We start from the raw sequence: 16,466 nt of genomic DNA on the forward strand, positions 1-16,466 counted from the left end.
CGCTAGCGCTTAGGGCAGCAATCGCGATCCGGCATCTCGGGCGGTGTTCAGGGCTTCCTTCATTACGCCCGTAGCTTAATCTCAGTTTCACTACGTCAGTCATGCAAATCCTGGGAGCAAACTCAGGAATACTGTCACACTCGGATGTGGAAAGGATTCTTCAATGTTATGTTTTACCAGCTGGCGTTGAACCCCCAAACCTGGAGGACCAGTGGACCACTCTTAGCCTGACCTCTACCCTTTGACCTGTTTGGCATGGGTGACCCGACCTAGAGCCAAAGCACAAAGCCCTGACTCCAGCCAACAAACAAGGGGTGACTGATAAGTTCATGGCCTGAGGTAGAAGGAGTCAATTTTAGAAAACCTAGCACATTTATTTTTCAACATAGTCGCCTCCTACATTTACACACTTAGTCCAGCGGTCGTGGAGCATACGGATCTTGGACCTCCAGAAAGTGTCCACAGCAGGGGTGATTGATAAGTTTGTGGCCTAAGGTAGAAGGAGATGAGTTATACAGCTCTCGTTACATGCACATGCAGTTCGACTCCTTGAGAGATTATGCAGAAAGTTTGAAGTTAATAACTCATCTCCTTCTACCTTAGGCCACAAACTTATCAATCACCCCTGCTGTGGACACTTTCTGGAGGTCCAAGATCTGTATGCTCCACGACCGCTGGACTAAGTGTGTAAATGTAGGAGGGGACTTTGTTGAAAAATAATTGTGCTAGGTTTTCTAAAATGGACTCCTTCTACCTTAGGCCACAAACTTATCAATCACCCCTCGTGGCTCTCCGGGTCATTGAGGAACGCAAGCCTCCAATGGTTCTGGTCCTCTTGGAGGACGAGCTGCACAAATATCCTGGAGTGGGAGGGAAGACTCAAAGATTATCAAAGTATGTGTGCAGTACACAAACCCGAGACAGCCACAACACAAAGAGAGAAAACTATGGAACCCATTCAACGAAAAACAATAGATGCAGAAAATAAAACAAAATCGAACAAACAGGAAAAAAAAGACAGAATATAAAACACCAAGTCATTGATCCAGTCCAGGCATATTCGATACAGTTCAATCCAGCTCCGTGTCATTCGTTAACTTCATCAGGAATCTCTCTGACAAAAGTAACTGAGGCTAGGTTGCTTTGGCCCTGTTTCTAAATGCAGCTGAATATACGCCCAATCCTTCTGTCCTCACCTTGGTCAGAACCCACACCCCCCAACCCCCACCCAGCCCTCCTTGCTGCATCATTGTTCGTAGAGTCTTGGGTTCACAAACCTCTACATGGATTTTGCAATGTCTGTCTCTATTAAGCCCCCCCCCCCCCCCACCCTAAGTTTCACTCCTCTGATGACTGGATCTTGCACAATTTCTTGGAGCAGCAAGGTTGGCCCTGGGCCACACTCGGAGAAAGCCTGGCCAAGGGAGCGTCTCAGAAGCGGAGAGATGTAAAGGGTAGTTCCAGAGCTCAGGGCACAGGCAGTTGAGGACGTTCCCCCGACAGTGGGTCACTGCTCCCTTTTCCACTTTCCCACCCTCCCTACAAATCCACCCTCTCCCTAACTTCCAAAGCTCCTTTCTGAAAGGTCATCCTTAAATCCCTCCACTTCCCCAAGTCCCTTCGATCCCAGTGGTGTCCAATACCCAATGGGCTGGTCAATGAGGACACTGAAGAGGAGAAGGTTCATCGAGGGTGATGAACCGTTGTAGTTTTTCACTCCAGAGGGATGGAAGGCTCAGTTATTGATTATATTCAAAATTGACGTCAAGATATTTATTTATCTGCTGGATCTCTGTTTAATTGAGCAGTCTTAACTCCAAGATTTTAGTTAGAGTACAAACAAACATAACAACACAGAGCAAACTAAATAAAGAGCGGAGAAACGATGCTAAGAGGGGAATTAATGCTAAGACAAAAAAGACTAAATAAGCCTCTGAAAAATCTATCTTTTATACATAAGATAAGAGAAATTCTTTAGAGAATAAACTAGTTACAAAGCTACATAATTAAAACAATTGCATCACATGGGAAAATGCTAATGCCTAGCCAATGAAAATTGAGAAACCATTAGTTTAGCTGCTATACTTATTTCTGCCAGTGAGTGTGAAAAATACAAGTTTGTTAAGAAGTACAAATCTTATAAAAAGTATTGTTAAAAAAGAACAGTGGTTTCCAACACCACCAAAGAACTTTTTTGATAGGAGAGAACAGCAGGAAAGCCATACCACGGTACTCACGCAGCAGTACGGTACAGCAGCAATTGGTGCGAGACTCTATAACTGACTGGTGTTCAATTCCCACTGCTGGCTGTAGGGAGTTTGCACGTTCTCCCTGCGAGCACGTGCGTTTCCTCCGACTCCATCGCGCATTCCAACGTTGTACAGTTAGGTTTAGTGACTTGTGGGCAAGCTACGTCGTCGCTGGAACCGTGGCGACGTTGCGGGCTGCCCAGCGCAATCCCCGCTGATTTGGTTTGATGCAAATGGTGCCTTTCACTGCAGGTTTCGATGCCCGTGTGACAAATAAAGCTGATCTTATCTTCCCGACGCAGTCTGCCATTCAGTAAGGAGCTTTATCTCAGCTGCGCTTTCCTGCGCTAACCCCATCATCTTCCATCGCCTGCACATGCGCCCGTCTGTTGTTCCTTTTCGCGCCTTGCAGCACACCGTGCGGCATTTTTTTTTGCTGTTTCCATGGCATCTGTCTGTTTTTTTATGAGGCCAAGTTGCTCGCTCGATGATCAACGTGCAAAGGAACCGGCTGGATTCGAACCCTGGACCTCTCGCCTCAAAGTCCAGTGGCTGGGTGGCACTGCGTCACGGCGGTCTATATGGCCCAACAACAGCCTCATTGTTTGCTTCCACCACTCCCCAAGGCACCTTCCACTCTCCGGGTAATAAAGTCACACCCTGCCCCCACATCGTTAAACTTTTCCCCTCTCACCTGGATGCATGGAGAACTCTCCAGCTCTTGGGGGAAATGATCCTGACTGTCTGCCCTATCTTATGCAGGTAATCCTACACAGGTAATAACACTGCCTGTGTTATATCCATTTGAATATTACCTTGCAGTCCACATTATTCCAGGCTTTAGATGTAGGACATCTTCCTTTAAGAAGTGTATTTAATACTTCAATAATATTTCAGTGATCTTGCAGATATATATTGTATGATTAAGCATTCTTGTTTGTTTGAATAATTAATTACGGGTTATATAACAATTACAGCACGGAAACAGGCCATCTCGGCTTAAAGTAAACTCAAAGTTACACATACATTTTGGACTCCCCTTGAATTAGTTCAACATTTTGAAGTTACAAAATTTAACATGCACTATAGCAAAATGAGCTCTTTTCTTGCTGAACACCTTTAAAGACTATTTGCACATATTTCTTGAAGTGCTGAATGGATGATGCGTCCGTTTCAATGCCAATGTCCCATTACATCACTTGCAGACCACATCCCTTTAAGAGATGAGATCAATGTATGCTATGTCCCTTTAAGGGTTGCACCATATACATGCCATGCCCCTTTAAGAGATACAGTACTGTGCAAAAGACTTAGGTGTATAGATATATATATATAAAGGTAGGGTGCCAAAGACTTCTGCACAGTACTGGAGTAATCTTATGTATTGCACTGTACTGCAGTTTGCAAAAAAAAACATCACATTTGTGAGTTGATAAACCTGATTCTGATATGTTTCCCTATTGTGAACTGAGTGGAAAGGGGGCAAGGAGAGGGGGATCATGGTTGGGAAAAGGGGAAGGGAGAGGGGAGGGAGCGGGAAGCACCAGAGAGACTTTCTGTAATGATCAATAAACCAATTGTTTGGAATCAAATGACCCTGCCTGGCGTGTCTGCACCCGCACCACCTTTCCCCCAGCCCTTCGTACTTCTCTGCCCCCTGTCCCACGCCCCTCCCGCAGCGCTCCATCTCAACATTCCCAACATTCTTTGCTCCTGCCAGATTTACAAATTCGCTTTCCTCTCCACATTGACAAATACAGTACTGTGCAAAAGTCTTAGGCACCCTCACTGTATACACACACACACACACACACACACACACGTCCCTTTAAGAGATACATCACATCAGTGACATGTCCCTTTAAGAGATACATCATTTCAGTGACATGTCCCTTTAAGAGATACATCCTATCAGTGACATGTCCCTTTAAGAGATACATCACATCAGTGACATGTCCCTTTTAAGGTTGTGCTGTTGGCATGGTTCATATTTTTAACAAATCCATTGGAACGTCGGAAGACAGGGAGAAGGCAAAATGTGATAAAACAGTTCTGGATTCCTCTCTGGGAATAAACAGCACGCACTGTGGAATTTTGAATCTGAAGTGTGGGCGGATTGTGTGGTGGGAAAGGGTGGAAAATTAAGAGGCATGTTGAAGTCTGAGGCGGTGTTGGGTCGGGTGGGGGGGGGGGATGGACAAGATGAAGCCAGCTTCTAGAACGTTGCCTCCTCAAATGGCAGCAAAGTAATGTGGTCTGTGATAGTGAGAGCAGAAAGCATGTTGTAGTTAGACCCGACCACCCAATGCAAAGATAGTTTGTGTTATGCAACACACACACCCCCACACAAATATACATGACACGCGCGTGCACACACACACACACACACACACACACACACACACACACACACACACACACACACACACACACACACACACACAAGACACACTCATGGATGTATGACATGAGGGAGCATAGTTTTAAGGTGCTTGGAAGTAGGTACAAGGGGGATGTCAGGGGTACATTTTTCACACAGAGAGTGCTGAGTGCGTGGAACGCACTGCCAGCGACAGTGGTGGAGGCGGATACAATAGGGTCTTTTAAGAGTCTCTTAGTTAGGTACATGGAGCTTAGAAAAATGGAAATTCTAGGTAGCTTCTAGAGTAGGTTACATGGTCGGTACAACATTAGGGGCCGAAGGGCCTGTAATGTGCTGTAGATTTCTATGTTCTGTGTTTCTATGTTTCTATAAGCATCTAGGCAGACAAACAAGCACAATTATATCCAAATACATACATATTCACACTAGCTGGCCGGTGGTGTAGTGACATCCGCACCGGACTTTGAGGCGAGTGGTCCCTGGTTCGAAACCGGCCGGCTCCCTTGCACGCTTTCCGTCTGCACTGGACTGAGCGTCGAGCTCGCAGCTCGGCCTCGTGAAAAAAGCAGTCAAGTGCGACAGAAAGGGCAGAAACTCCGCCCGATGTGCCGCAGAGGAACAGCAACATATTCATGCACGTACACAGAGCTGCGCTTGTGGATGCAAATACACACCCAGAGGTGTGCACGATGTGCAGATGTATGCCTGAGTATATACACACACACACACAAAGGATAAATGTGTGTGCAGAAATAAAGCACATTTCATTATAAACCTCTGACAAAGATGAGAAGACAAGATGATTCATAACTCTGTTATTGCAGTTTTCAATTCCCTACAGTTTGCTGAACGCTGCATATACACAAATCTTCAAGCTCTCTGGGCTTCCCCCCCTCTCATTAACTGGAGCCTGGAATCCCACTCTACCTGCCCAGTAAGTGAGAGATCACCGCTCCTGTGGATTTTAAATTAAAAATGAGGCTGATTTTTCCTGTCTTGCGTCTTTAATTATTTCACCAATACTTCATTGATTAAGAGGTGAATCCTGATGAAGTTCAAAGCGCTGAAGTCCCTAGCGGGATTTAATCATCAACGGAGGGGGACTGCATAAAACCTTTATCCTCTTCCTGCGCTTCTCCCCTCTCCTGCTTTTTTCCCACCCCCTCCCAAAAGCAACCTCTGACACAGGATAATTTTGCATGCTAAATCTTTAATGAACTACAGAGGGCTAGTGGTGATGTAAATTACAAGCGAGGAAAAGGCTCCTGGGCCCTGGGGGGAAACACGAGGCAATAGAAGTTGTCAGTCCAAGTGTAGATAGGGTAAATGCAAGCAGGTTTTTACCGCTGAGGTTGGGTGGGACTACAACCTGAGGTCACGGGTTTAAGGGTGAAAGGTGATAAGTTCAAGGGGAACACGAGGGGGAACTTCATGAGAGCGTGGAACGAGCGTGGAACGTGGTGCGAGTGGTGTGCACGGGCTCAATTTCAACGTTTAAGAGAAGTTTGGATAGGTACATGAAGGACTATGGTCCTGGAGCAGGTCGATGGGAGTAGGCAGCTTAAATGGCTTCAGCATGGACTAGATGGGCCGAAAGGCTCTGTCATTCTGGGTGCCACGGTAGCGTAGTGGTTGGCACAACCCTTTACCTTACCAATTCCCGCCGCTGTCTGTAAGGAGTTTGTACGTTCTCCCTGTGATCTCGTGGGTTTCCTCCGGGTGCTCTGATTTCCTCCCACAGTCCAAGGATGGACTAGTTGGCAGGTTAGTTGGTCATTGCAGATTGTCCTGTGAACGGGCTAGGATTAAGTCGGGATAAGCTGGGTGGGGTGGCTCGAAATGGCCAGAAGAGCCTCTCCCTCACGGTATCGCAAAGAACAAAGAAATAAGCAAAGAGACTCTGCCCTGGCTCAGCAGTGTCCGCTCTTAGCGTCAGCTGTGGGTCGGGACGGGGAGATGGACGCTGGATAGAGAAGGAGGCAGAGGGAAGTTGCCGGGGAGCAACAGGGCAGGGTAGAGGGAGGGGAGAGAGAGAGAGATAGAGGGGGAGTTTTGGAGGATCTAGCGTAGATGGAGAGGGGGAGAGGGAGAAATGGAAGGGTGGGAGAGAGGGCACAGAGGTAGAGGGAGAGATGGTTGGGTGGAAGGGAAGGAATAAGTGCAGAGGGAGGGATGGGTGGGAGGAAGGGAGTAGATGGAAATCTTAATATCATTCAACACACATAGAGCGCTGAAGGATTTCAGGCAGCGTCTCGGGAAATGAATATTTGGTCAACTTTTTGGGCCGAGACCCTTCTTCAGGATTGAGAAGGAAGGGAAGATGCCACAATAAGAAGGTTGGGGGGAGGGGAAGGAGGACTAGCTAGAAGGTGACAGGTGAAACCAAGTGGGTGGGAAATGTAAAGGGCTGGAGAAGAAGGAATCTGATAGGAGAGGAGAGTGGACCATGGGAGAAAGGGAAGGAGGAAGGGACCCAGGGGGAGATATCAGCCAGGTGAGGAGAAGAGGCAAGCTGCTATTCAATAACTTTGAAGTGTTTAGGCCACTCCTCATGACTAAATTCCTGATTTAGATGTATAGGTGTTCTCAAGTAGAGGAAGATTGAAAGCAGCGTAGGGGCTGTGGTTGGGTGGGAGGGGTGATGGGCTCAGAAAACTAGCTAAGGCAAAAGTGAGACATGGACACCAGGTGATGCCCACCCTTTCAAACCGGCACACTGCTCTGCAGTTGGTGAATGGCTCCAGCCAGGGATTTGGGAGAAGCCCCTTTGCCCTACAGGAGTGGGGGGGGGTGGTGGTGGAGATGTGGGATATGGAAACACCACCACAGGGTGCAATAAAGACGGACAACGATGTAAAGGGAGCTGCAGAAACACAGAAGAGGGAGGGTGGTCCATTAGGTCACAAGCAACCTTCTCTAGATGCACCATGGAGAGTATTGTGACTGACCTGGTACAGAGGCTCCAGTGCACAGGATTGAAAGACGCTAAAGAAAGCTGTAGACATGCACAAGCCTCAAGCCCTCTTCTCACTACTACTATCAGGGAGGAGGTACAGGAGCCTGAACACCCAAGCTCAGCAGTTTAGGAATATCTTCTTCCTCTCTGCTATCACATTTCTGAATGATATACAGTACTCTATGTGCAAAGAGTCTTAGGCACATACCGTAACTAAGCGTACCTAAGGCCTTTGCACAGTGCCGTTTCCGTCAACATGAAGCAGAGAGTGAGTTTGTAAATCTGGCAGGAGCGAAGGATGTTGGGAATGCTGAGGGTGGAGTGCCGCGGGAGAGGTGTGGGACAGGTGGGGGGGAAGGAATGCCAGGGGAAAAGGGAGGCACTGCGCTGAGACACTAGACAAAATCATTTGAATCCAAACAATGGTCTACTTGATCATTACAGAATGTCTCTCTGGTGCTTCCCACTCCCTCCCCTCTCCCTTCCCCTTTTCCCAACCATGATCCCCCCTCTCCCTGTCCCATTCCCACTCTCAGTCCACAATAGACAATAGACAATAGGTGCAGGAGTAGGCCATTCGGCCCATCGAGCCAGCACCGCCATTCAATGTGATCATGGCTGATCATCCACAATCAGTACCCCGTTCCTGCCTTCTCCCCACATCCCTCAACTCCGCTATCTTTTAGAGCTCTATCTAACTCTTTCTTGAAAGCATCCAGAGAATTGGCCTCCACTACCTTCTGGGACAGAACATTCCACAGATCCACAACTCTCTGGGTGAAAAAGTTTTTCCCCAACTCCGTTCTAAATAGCCTACCCCTTATTCTTAAAGTGTGGCCTCTGGTTCTGGACTCACTCATCAGCGGGAACATGCTTCCTGCCTCTAGCATGTCCAATCCCTTAATAATCTTATATGTTTCAATCAGATCCCCTCTCATCCTTCTAAATTCCAGTGTATACAAGCCCAGTCGCTCCAATCTTTCAACATATGACAGTCCTGCCATCCTGGGAATTAACCTTGTGAACCTACGCTGCACTCCCTCAATAGCAAGAATGTCCCTCCTCAAATTTGAAGACCAAAACTGCACACAATACTCCAGGTGTGGTCTCACCAGGGCCCTGTACAGCTGCAGAAGGACCTCTTTACTCCTATACTCAACTCCCCTTGTTATGAAGGCCAATAGTGACCCATATCAGAATCAGGTTTATCATCACACACGGATGTCATGAAATTTGTGTTTTTTTGTGTGTGGTAGCAGTACAGTAAAATACATAGAATCTCCACAGTACTGTGCAAAAGTCTTAGGCACCCTAGCTACACACTGTATATGTGCCCAAGACTTTTGCACAGTACTGTATTTGTTATTGTTAGAGTAAGTTTTACTGCCTCGCACAAAACCACAAAGTTCACCACATACATAAAGATGCACAAAGACAAGAGCAGTCAGGAATGGGAACAGCTTCTTCCCTCAGGCCGTTAGGCTTCTGAACTCCCAGCCACATCGCATTCAAAGTCTCACCAGATAATTTGTACTGTACTTTACAACACTTAATTTATGCACTTTATTTATTTATGTGTAATTCATCTGTAGATTTAATTTGCACTTTCCTAAATTATTAGGTGCTATGTGTACCACTGTGCTTTACAACTCGGTCTGGAGAAATGTTGTCTCGTTTGACAGCATACATATATATGGTTAAATAACAATAAACTTGACTTGAGTTGACTTGTGAGTGATAATAAACTTGATCCTGATTTTGTTTGTGCTTCCTATTCCGTAGAATTCCACAAATCACAAACCAGTTCAGGGGAATATTATGACCCAATGCAATCTGCCAATGGTTAAAGATCAAAATCATAGAATCATAGAAATCTACAGCACATCACAGGCCCTTCAGCCCACAATGTTGTGCCAACCATGTAACCTACTCTAGAAACTGCCTAGAATTACCCTACAGCTCAGCCTTCTATTTTTCTAGGCCTCATCTATCTATCTAAGAGTCTCTTGAAAGATCCTATTGTATTTGCCTCTACCAGCAGCCCATTCCACGCACCCACCACTCTCTGTGTGTGGAAAACTTACCCCGACATCCCCCTTCGTACCTACTTCCAAGCAACTTAAAACTATGCCCCCTCGTGTTAGCCATTTCGGCCCTGGGAAAAAAGCCTCTGGCTATCCACACGATCAATGCCCCTCATCATCTTATACACCTGTGTCAGGTCACCTCTCATCCTCAGTCACTCCAAGGAGAAAAGGCCGAGTTCACTCAACCTAAAGCACGCTCTCCAATCCAGGCAACATCCTTGTAAATCTCCTCTGCACTCTGCACTGTAGTAATGTTGAGGGACTCTGCTCTTATTGTGAGGTATAAACTTGGCTGTACACTATCCCCCGAGAACCTAGTTGAGATAGCCTCACTGTTCACTACATAGTTGAACCCGCTTCTTGTCCAGTGACGGACAGTGGTTAACAATCAGGAGTTTTATCCTGGAACGAGAACCGCAGTTCAATTTGCAGTGGTGCTGAGTTATCGGAAGGGGGGGGGGGGGGGGGCGGACGGGAGAAGGGATGCTGCGTCCTGCGTGAGCGGTGTTTGGTTTTCAGTGAGCCCAGCCTTGTGCAAGGAAGGTCACCGCCCCTCGTCAGCCGTGTTCGCGGTCGAACAGCCGCTCGGCCGGCGGCGGAACCCGCGAGCGCCACGCGCCCAGCTACCTGGCTCACTGCAGTTGTCCCCGCTGTGCGACGCCAGCCCTCCGCTCGAGGGCCCAGGAGTGCCGGAATGTGTGGAGCCCGTGTCGTCGTGGTCTCGGCCCCAGTGGTTCTGTGGGCAGAAGAGGAGACAGGTCACTCAGTTATCAGCAGAGGCGGACCCGGTCGTGGGGGCGTGGGGGGGTGGGAGATGGGGCCAGTAAGCGGGTGGGCTCAATTAGTTGTAACATCACCAGTATATCACGACATGCATCAGTCACATTAACCAGAACTCCCAATGAGATGATATTTTGGCCAACAGTGTAAATAGCCCAAGGAAAACACACGGTAAGTCGGCTGTTCTCTGGACTCTTTTGACCCAGTGACCACGAATTGAGGGTCCTATCGGAGCTGTTGTTCAAAGGATTTATCACAAATCAGAAAACCTGACCTAAGTGTTATCCTGGCGTGGTTCAAACCTATTGTTTACATCCGGTGTTTAAGTCAAAGTCATTGTACATTTATTATCGAAGTATGAATACAAAATGCAACTCTGAGATTCGTCCTCCCGCAGGCAGCCGCCAAACAGAGAGACACCACGGAACCCGAGGTCACCGAACACCCAACGCGCGAAAAAAAACCACAAATTGCGCAAACGGTAAAAAGCGAGCCAGCAGCACGCAGAGTATCAAAGGTCAAACCGGCAGCAGTCAGCTTAGTTCAGTTCCGCGCCGCGCCGCTGGCCGAAGCTGGGAAATCCTTGGCCGAGGCGCCCCGGTCCGCACTGATGGCCCCCGATCGACCCGCGCAGTACCAGCGGGAAACAAAAAGAGCAACCGGAATCCAGGGACGCATGCAACGGGAACCCTGAAGTCCCCTGAAAATGAGTCCAGAGCCTCTCCGAGCAATCCTGGCGTCGTGGATCCCGAGACACCCTGCGCTTTCCTCCCACAGCGGCTCACGAGAGGGCGAGGAAGTCCGGTCAAGCGCGGGCAGGCTTCCTCAATATTCCATCCACAACCAAAAATGGATCGGACGTTGGGGCACCGCCATCCATGAGATCTTGCTGTGCAGTTCTTACGAGTGTGTTTCAAAGGGGAAGTAATTTCTTGGTGAGGTACTTTAGAGTGAATTACGGGACTGGGTGCTGTAGGAATCCTCACAGGACAGCAGTGCAAACTGTACACAGTGAGAGGGCACACAGAGCACTGACAGAAAGGTGAACCAGCGTTTTGAACACAGAACTGGAACAGGCCGTTCGGCCCACAATCTTCTGCGGAACTAAAATTCATGTCATTTCTTTCCACAACTTCTGTTCTCCTAGTGGCTTCTACAGTGGACTTCGAGGCGACTGGTCCCAGGTTCGAATCCCGCCGGCTCCTTGCCCACTTTCCATTTGTGCTGGGTTGAGCATCGAGCTAGGAACTTGGCCTTGAGAAAAACAGACAAAGTGCTAAAGAAACGCTGCCCGGTGCACCCCAAAGGTACGGAAAGGGACAACAATTCCAGAGACAGACCACCGTTATACCTGACCACGTGGACTGCTGCTTTTTCTTCCACTGACGTCAGGATTCGTTCATTCAGTTACCAAGGGGGTTTATTCAATCTCCAGGCAGCTTTTCGCGTTGTTTATTAGGAGCAGACAGAGTCTGCGGGAGCCCCCACAACCTACCCCGTGGTTCAATAGTTCAATGTAATATCAGACAATGTGTGCAGTATACACCCTGAAATTCTTACTCTCCCCAGACATCCACGAAACAGAAAAAAACCCCAAAGAATGAAACACAGAAAACATTAGAACCCCAAAGACCCTCCGCTCCCCTCCCACGCACAAGCAACAGCCAAAGCATCAACAGGTAAACACAGCTGTACTCCTCACATACATCCACAAATAAATACACAGATATATGTGCAGATGTGCGTGGATGTGGACACGTGCGCACACACACAAACAAACTCACGCACACAGTCATCACAGAAGATGCCAAAGGGAACAGAATCTATCTATCTCTCTGTCTATGATCTATCTGTCTTTCTATTTATGATCTAGCTATCTATGATCTATCAATGATCTATCTTTCTATCTATGATCTATCAATGATCTATCTTTCTATCTATAATCTATCAATGATCTATCTTTCTGTCTATGATCTATCTATCTATCAATGATCTATCTTTCTGTCTATGATCTATCTATCAATGATCTATCTTTCTATCTATGATCTATTAATGATCTATCTTTCTGTCTATGATCTATCTATCAATGATCTATCTTTCTATCTATAATCTATCAATGATCTATCTTTCTATCTATAATCTATCAATGATCTATCTTTCTATCATTGATCTATCAATGATCTATCTTTCTGTCTATGATCTATCTATCAATGATCTATCTTTCTATCTATGATCTATTAATGATCTATCTTTCTGTCTATGATCTATCTATCAATGATCTATCTTTCTATCTATAATCTATCAATGATCTATCTTTCTATCTATGACCTATCAATGATCTATCTTTCTATCTATAATCTATCAATGATCTATCTTTCTATCATTGATCTATCAATGATCTATCTTTCTTTCTATGATCTATCTATCAATGATCTATCTTTCTACCTATGATCTATCAATGATCTATCTTTCTATCATTGATCTATCAATGATCTATCTTTCTGTCTATGATCTATCTATCAATGATCTATCTTTCTATCTATGATCTATCTTTCTGTCTATGATCTATCTATCAATGATCTATCTTTCTATCTATGATCTATTAATGATCTATCTTTCTGTCTATGATCTATCTATCAATGATCTATCTTTCTATCTATAATCTATCAATGATCTATCTTTCTATCTATGATCTATCAATGATTTCTTTCTGCCTATGATCTATCTATCTTCCATCTGTCTTCCTATCTACCTATCAATCTCTTTATTTATTGACACACAGCCCTTCGAGCCACACCTCCCAGCAAACCCCCCCCCCCCCCCCAATTTAACCCTACCCCGAGAGATAACAGCAGGAATGGAACCCGGGTTGCCTGCACTGCGGAGCGTTGTGCTAACAACTACGCTACAGTGCCCCCCCCCCCCCAACTCATCACCCCGACGGTCTGAACATTTCTGGGCGGCCGACCAGCAAGTAGGCGCCATTTCACAAAGTGATCCTGGCGAAGACAATGGACACTTCAGAGTGCCGGTGGGGGGGGGGGGGGGGTAGAATGAAGACTCCGGCGAGGAATGGGGGTAGCCCCACAGAGCCATAAACCGCCACTTCGCCCAAGTCTGACGAAATTAAAGAAATGAGCAAACGCTGTTCGCTGAAAGAAAAGTCAAACCATAAAGAAGAAAGAACAATATTTCTCAGCAGCTGTATGAGGACAGTCAGATGTCATTTTAATTATCGGCAAGAGGAATTGGTGGACTCCAAGCACCTCAAAGCCTCTACATCGCTGAAAGGGGTTTAATAATTGTTTGATATTTTTCCTTTTCAGCTAATCGCATTATACATTGATATGTTTCACACAGAGGGGCCTGAGGGCAGTGATGAACACGCAGTTTATTGAGCCTAATTAGGAATTATATACCATGATCTGGCTTCCTCTTCCAGCACTAAGAGAACGATCCATTTCACACTGGGTCAGTGTCTTAACCACTTCGATGTCTGTCAGTGGGAGCAAACGTAGTTCTCTGCTGTTTAACCCCGACACAAGAGTTCTCGGCGTGGTCAATCGAGGCCTTGCGAAGCTCGACACCGGAACCTGGCGGAGGGAAGGCTGGGACCTTGCCGCTGGCGCGCCAGTGTTCTGCCGGGGCCAGACTCCTGTTCGGCAGGACGAGGGATGGTCCGCTAATACGCTCTCCAATTTCTTCCACAGTTTGGAGCCCTTGCAACCTCAACAGAGCCACCTCGAAAGTTGCTCCGTGCAAGCCGAGCCTGGGCCGGGAGGCACGTAGTAGGGTAGCTTGTTCAAAGACAACTAGGTCTCAACTGCTATAGTCATAGAGTCACAAAGTACAGCTCAGAAGCAGGCCCTTTGGCCCATCTAATCCATGCCAAACCATTTAAGCTTCCCACTCCCATCAACCCGCACCGGGACCATAGCCCTCCTTACCCCTACTATCCATGTACCTATCCAAGCTTCTCTTAGACGCTAAAATAGAGCTCGCACGCAAGACTTCTGCTGGCGGCTCATTCCACACTCTCACAATCCTTGAAGTGAAGAAGTTTCCTGTCATATTCTCCTTAAACAATTCACCTTTCACCCTTAACCCATGACCTCTGGTTGTAGTCCCCCCCCCCCTTGTATTGGACCTAGTGCTGAAGGAGTGCTGTTCTGCATTCTAAGCTCTCAGACGGGCAGAAGCAATCGCCCGATGATACCCTAACACTGCTAAAGTAGATTGTCTCCTTTCTTTTCACTCTGCTGGCATTGACAACTCAGAGGGCAACATCCAGAGCTGTCACACCTGCTCTAGGCTGGAGAAAGTATGAGGGCCCTGCGTGATGAAAACAGGCTGTTCGGCAGCAGGTTGGGAAACGAGATGGCAGGGATTATGACCTCTGGATTAATCCCAGTGCCACACGCTTTTTTAATCAGGAACAGAACGCGTGGTGGCGGAGCTGGAGGGTTTCAGGTTCCAGAACCATTGGGACTTCTTCTGGGGGTGGCCTCATCTTTGCACCCCCTACGCAATGATGAGGTCGCCCTCAGAGTGGAGAAGCAACAACTTATATTCTGTCCGGTGGCAAGAATATCAATTTACCCTTCTGGTAAAAAAAAAATTCCCTCCCCCTCCCATCTTCTTCTATTCTCCACTCTAATCTCTTACCTCTTCTCACCTATTACCTCCCCCTGGTGCCCCTTCCCCTTCCCTTTCTCCTATGGTGCACTCTCCTCTCCTATCAGATTCCTTCCTCTCCAGCCCTTTACCTTTCCAACCCGTCTGGCTTCACCTATCACCTTCGAGCTTGTCTTCCTTCCCCTCGCCCACACCTTTTTATTCTGGCACCTTTCCCCACTCTCCCCAGTCCTGAAGGAGGGTCCTGGCCCGAAAAAGCGACTGTTCATTCACTTCCGTAGATGCTGCCCGACCTGCTGAGCTCCTCCAGCATTTTGCGTGTGTTGACCAGCATGAGGAAGTTGGGCTGAAGGGCTCTGGGATTCTGTCGGACTCTGAACCACAGGGCTGTGAGATGCGGTTAGAGAAGAGGTGCTGGCCGGAGAGGGGGTATCCGAATTCGCTGCGTGACAACAGTGTGAAATGTCAAAATAAACTCGAAGCTCAGGAGCTCCAGCACATGGGATGGTTCCAATGCTGACTCTGAGAAAGTTGACAAACTGAGAGCGCAGACAAGTTCTGGCACAGCACGCCAGTAACTCAAAAGCAACAGGTACCCTTTGACAACCAGTCGCTCGCAGCACAGCTGCCAATCCATTTCTCTGTCATCGGTTAGATTCATAGAGAAGTGCAGCACATAAACAGGCCCTTTGGCCCATCTAGTCCATGCCAAAACCACTTAAACTGCCTACTCCCATTGACCTGCACCGGGGACCATAGGCCTCCATACCCCAATTATCCAAACTTCTCTCAAATGTTGAAATCGAGCTCACATGCACCACACTCGCTCCACACTCTCACCACCCTCTGAGTGAAGAAGTTACCTCTCATGTTCCCCTTAAACTTCTCACCTTTCACCCTTAACCCATGACCTCTGTTTGTAGTCCCACCCACCCTCAGTGGAAAAAGCCTGCTTGCGTTTTGTGGTGAACTACATATACCTGTCTGGACACGCCCCCCCTGCTAACTGCTCCTGTGGCTCCTCCCACAGACCCCTGTATAAAGGCGATTGGAGGCACTGCTCCTCCCTCAGTCTCCAGGATGTTGTGTGATGGTCTTGCTACTAATCATGGTTTCTTGCAGCTAATAAAAGCCTATCGTTCACCTCCCGTCTCCGAGAGTTATTGATGGTGCATCACGTTTAACCCCTCATAATTTTGCATGCCTCTATCAAATCTCCTCTCAATCTTCTAACTTCCTAAGAATACAGTCCTAACCTATCCAATCATTCCTTGTAATTCAGGTCCCCCAGACCCAGCAATATCCTTGTAAATTTTTTCTGCACTTTTTCAACCTTCTTTACATCTTTCCTGTAGGAAGGTGACTAAAAGTGGACA

General features: G+C 47.3%; 1 protein-coding gene across 2 annotated transcripts in view; it reads right to left on the reverse strand.

Moving 5' to 3' along the window:
• LOC140716490 (homeobox protein meis3-like) overlaps positions 1-16,466 on the reverse strand; it is a 236,230-nt gene that overhangs the window by 85,165 nt on the left and 134,599 nt on the right. For both annotated transcript variants that reach the window (XM_073029273.1, XM_073029272.1), the window contains exon 5: positions 10,303-10,411. In XM_073029273.1, the coding sequence (XP_072885374.1) occupies positions 10,303-10,411 (109 nt within the window). The remainder of the gene's footprint in view (positions 1-10,302; positions 10,412-16,466) is intronic.

Source organism: Hemitrygon akajei, chromosome 25 (assembly GCF_048418815.1).
Source record: "Hemitrygon akajei chromosome 25, sHemAka1.3, whole genome shotgun sequence".
Taxonomy (NCBI): Eukaryota; Metazoa; Chordata; class Chondrichthyes; order Myliobatiformes; family Dasyatidae; genus Hemitrygon; species Hemitrygon akajei.